The sequence below is a fragment of the Trichomycterus rosablanca genome, chromosome 5 (assembly GCF_030014385.1).
Source record: "Trichomycterus rosablanca isolate fTriRos1 chromosome 5, fTriRos1.hap1, whole genome shotgun sequence".
Classification (NCBI taxonomy): domain Eukaryota; kingdom Metazoa; phylum Chordata; class Actinopteri; order Siluriformes; family Trichomycteridae; genus Trichomycterus; species Trichomycterus rosablanca.
This window is the reverse complement of record NC_085992.1, coordinates 943968-948478: the sequence shown is the minus strand read 5'-3', so window position 1 is coordinate 948478 and position 4511 is coordinate 943968. Positions and strand designations below refer to the sequence as shown.

Here is a 4511-nt window from a genome sequence, read left to right as displayed (position 1 = left end):
AGGTCGTGTGTCTGTGCAGGCCGCTCAAACCCTGTTTTCATAGAACTGGAACAGGAAGGGCCCTTCCCCAAACTGTTGGGACAAAAGTTCCATTAAAAAAAAACACGTCACTTATTGTATAGAATTGATTTGATGTACCTGTAACTAATGGGTGTGGTGCAGCCACCCGAACTTAACCATGAGGAGGGTGTCCACATACTTTTGGAAGAAGAGATCAAAGACGAAGTTTTTACATCAAAGAGATTTTATTAGCAAAGTTATTAAATTCGGATTAAAATAAGTTGGGACGTGTGTATCAGATTCTCGTTTCGCTCATCCGAGGAATTCCACCAGCTTCTGAAGCTCGGGGCAGCTGTTCACCACATCTGGAACTGACGACAGAGCCTGGAACACACACACACACACACACACACACACACCCACACCACACCACACACACACACACACACACACACACACACACACACACACACACACACACACACTTAAACATACACACATATACACCAATCAGTCATAACATTAAAACCACCTCCTTGTTTCTACACTCACTGTCCATGTTATCAGCTCCACTTACCATATAGAAGCACTTTGTAGTTCTACAATTACTGACTGTAGTCCATCTGTTTCATGCTGTTCTTCAATGGTCAGGACCCCCACAGAGCAGGTATTATTTAGGTGGTGGATCATTCTCAGCACTGCAGTGACAGTGACATGGTGGTGGTATGTTAGTGTGTGTTGTGCTGGTATGAGTGGATCAGACACAGCAGCGCTGCTGAAGTTTTTAAACACCTCACAGTCACTGCTGGACTGAGAATAGTCCACCAACCAAACATATCCAGCCGACAGCGCCCCGTGGGCAGCGTCCTGTGACCACTGATGAAGGTCTAGAAGATGAGCGACTCAAACGGCAGCAATAGATGAGCGATCGTCTCTGACTTTACATCTACAAGGTGGAGCGACTAGGTAGGAGCGTCTAATAGAGTGGACGGTGAGTGGACACGGTGTTTAAAAACTCCAGCAGCACTGCTGTGTCTGATCCACTCATACCAGCACAACACACACTAACACACCACCACCATGTCAGTGTCACTGCAGTGCTGAGAATCATCCACCACCTAAATAATACCTGCTCTGTGGGGGTCCTGACCATTGAAGAACAGCATGAAAGGGGGTAACAAAGCATGTAGAGAAACAGATGGACTACAGTCAGTAATTGTAGAACTACAAAGTGCTTCTATATGGTAAGTGGAGCTGATAACATCTGTGAGAGCACAGTCTGCAGCTCTGGGGGTCTCTGTGGTTACAGTTGGGGAATTGGGTATGACTAGATAATAATGGCGGGGGGGGGGGGGGGGGGGGGGTGGTCAGGCGCTGATTGGTCAGTCGATGTTCCGGTTCATCCCAGAGCTGTTGAGTGGGGCTGAGCTCAGGACTCTTCATGTGTTTATAGAGCTTGCTCATGCTGGAACATGAAAGGTCCTTCCCTAAACTGTTGCTGCACAGTCTGAAGCATGTGATTCCCTTTATACAGCGTGATTGATTTAACACAGCTGTTATTAGAAGGAGCGTCCCAATACTTTAGTCCGTATAAGTGAGGGTATCAACAAGGTCCGGAAGCGGTGCAGACTTCTCTGTGCCCGTCAGAGATGTGAGTGAGTGACTCACCTTCCTCACAGCTTCAATCATGTCGTCCAGCATGTGAAGCTCTCGCTCCAGCTTCGTCTGATTCATCGCGTGAACCATTTGCTGTGAGACAGACAGAGAGAGAGAGAGATTATTTATATATCATAAACCGTGTGTCCACATACTTATGATCCTGCATGTATTACCGCCACACCCACAAATCTAACACCACCACACCCAGCACTAACGACCAGGGTTCTATCAGAGCCACGCCCACATCCAGCACGCTCTCATGTTTACCACTGATCACCACCTGAAGCACCCACAGCAGAACAGCAGCAATGTTTTACACCTCTGGGTGACCGAGCACATCCATTCATCACGTTATATATTCATCCATTCATCACGTTATATATTCATCCATTCATCACGTTATATATTCATCCATTCATCACGTTATATATTCATCACGTTATATATTCATCCATTCATCACGTTATATATTCATCACGTTATATATTCATCCATTCATCACGTTATATATTCATCCATTCATCACGTTATACATTCATCCATTCATCACGTTATATATTCATCCATTCATCACGTTATATATTCATCACGTTATATATTCATCCATTCATCACGTTATATATTCATCACGTTATATATTCATCCATTCATCACGTTATATATTCATCACGTTATATATTCATCCATTCATCACGTTATATATTCATCACGTTATATATTCATCCATTCATCACGTTATATATTCATCCATTCATCACGTTATATATTCATCCATTCATCACGTTATATATTCATCACGTTATATATTCATCCATTCATCACGTTATATATTCATCCATTCATCACGTTATATATTCATCCATTCATCACGTTATACATTCATCCATTCATCACGTTATATATTCATCCATTCATCACGTTATATATTCATCCATTCATCACGTTATATATTCATCACGTTATATATTCATCCATTCATCACGTTATATATTCATCACGTTATATATTCATCCATTCATCACGTTATATATTCATCACGTTATATATTCATCCATTCATCACGTTATATATTCATCACGTTATATATTCATCCATTCATCACGTTATATATTCATCCATTCATCACGTTATATATTCATCCATTCATCACGTTATACATTCATCCATTCATCACGTTATATATTCATCCATTCATCACGTTATATATTCATCCATTCATCACGTTATATATTCATCCATTCATCACGTTATATATTCATCCATTCATCACGTTATATATTCATCACATTATATATTCATCCATTCATCACGTTATATATTCATCACGTTATATATTCATCCATTCATCACGTTATATATTCATCACGTTATATATTCATCCATTCATCACGTTATATATTCATCCATTCATCACGTTATATATTCATCCATTCATCACGTTATATATTCATCACGTTATATATTCATCCATTCATCACGTTATATATTCATCCATTCATCACGTTATATATTCATCCATTCATCACGTTATACATTCATCCATTCATCACGTTATATATTCATCCATTCATCACGTTATATATTCATCCATTCATCACGTTATTTATTCATCCATTCATCACATTATATATTCATCACGTTATATATTCATCCATTCATCACGTTATATATTCATCCATTCATCACGTTATATATTCATCACGTTATATATTCATCCATTCATCACGTTATATATTCATCACGTTATATATTCATCCATTCATCACGTTATATATTCATCCATTCATCACGTTATATATTCATCCATTCATCACGTTATATATTCATCACGTTATATATTCATCCATTCATCACGTTATATATTCATCCATTCATCACGTTATATATTCATCCATTCATTCAATTCCTCCCTCTATTCATCCATCCATCCATCCACTCATATGTTTATCCAGCTACTCATCCATTTATTCATCCATCCCCCTTTGCCATTCATTCATCCATTCAATCATCCATCTATCCATCCATCTATCCCCACTTGCCATTCATCATCTGTTCAACATCTACTCATACATCAGTCCGTCCATACACTCATCCCTCCGTCATCCGTCCATCCGTCCAAGCGTTTATCCCTGTATTCATTTATCCATTCATCCCTCCACCCATCCATTCCTTTATCATCTGTCTATCCGTCCATCCAGTCATTCATCCAGTCATCCATCCCTCCTGATTCCTCTTTAGGTGTTCAGTGTGATCTCTCTGTAATATATTAGCACCGTCGCTAATCACCACCAGGATCCAGGATGAACTCTTAACCTCTAATCACCGGTGTAAATCATGCTGTTCAGTCAGAACTGTGAGTTATTCTAAACAAAATCATCAGTTTAATACAGTGACTGTAAAGCTAGCTCAGTAATGAGCGGAGATAAGCAAGGCGTACGTGTCTCTTCGCTCTCTCCAGCAGTTTAGCTCTGGATTCCTCCACCTCCATCAGACTGGCCTTCAGTTTCTCCACCTGCACGTTCAAATAAAGCAGCAAACATGCAGATTTACTTAAAGATAACAAACAATAAACACACACACAGTCCTAAGAGTAAACCATCATCCTGGCACCCTGACCGTACCTCTCTGAGTAGGCGGATCCTGTCGTCCAGGACCTTCGTGCTGGCTGTCGATTGGTCAGCTGATCTGTTTATCTCCGCCCTAAGAGCCTGCACCTCCACCTGAGACTGCTGCAGCGCCCGCCGCAGTTCCGCCCCCTCCCTGCGCAGCTCCTGCAACACAAGCACGACCTGCATTCATCACAACTCATTACATCCATAAATATAAAGACACACACAGGATCATACACAGGA

At 40.8% G+C, this 4511-nt stretch overlaps 1 protein-coding gene across 2 annotated transcripts in view; it reads right to left on the bottom strand.

Annotated features, from left to right (window-relative positions):
• Positions 1-226: 226 nt before the first annotated feature.
• Positions 227-4511, bottom strand: part of spag5 (sperm associated antigen 5) — an 83037-nt gene continuing 78752 nt past the window's right edge. For both annotated transcript variants that reach the window (XM_062995469.1, XM_062995470.1), the window contains exons 23-26: positions 4281-4430; positions 4097-4171; positions 1669-1749; positions 227-384 (exon numbers count right to left, since the gene is read on the bottom strand). In XM_062995469.1, the coding sequence (XP_062851539.1) occupies positions 313-384; positions 1669-1749; positions 4097-4171; positions 4281-4430 (378 nt within the window). In that variant the 3' untranslated portion in view covers positions 227-312. The remainder of the gene's footprint in view (positions 385-1668; positions 1750-4096; positions 4172-4280; positions 4431-4511) is intronic.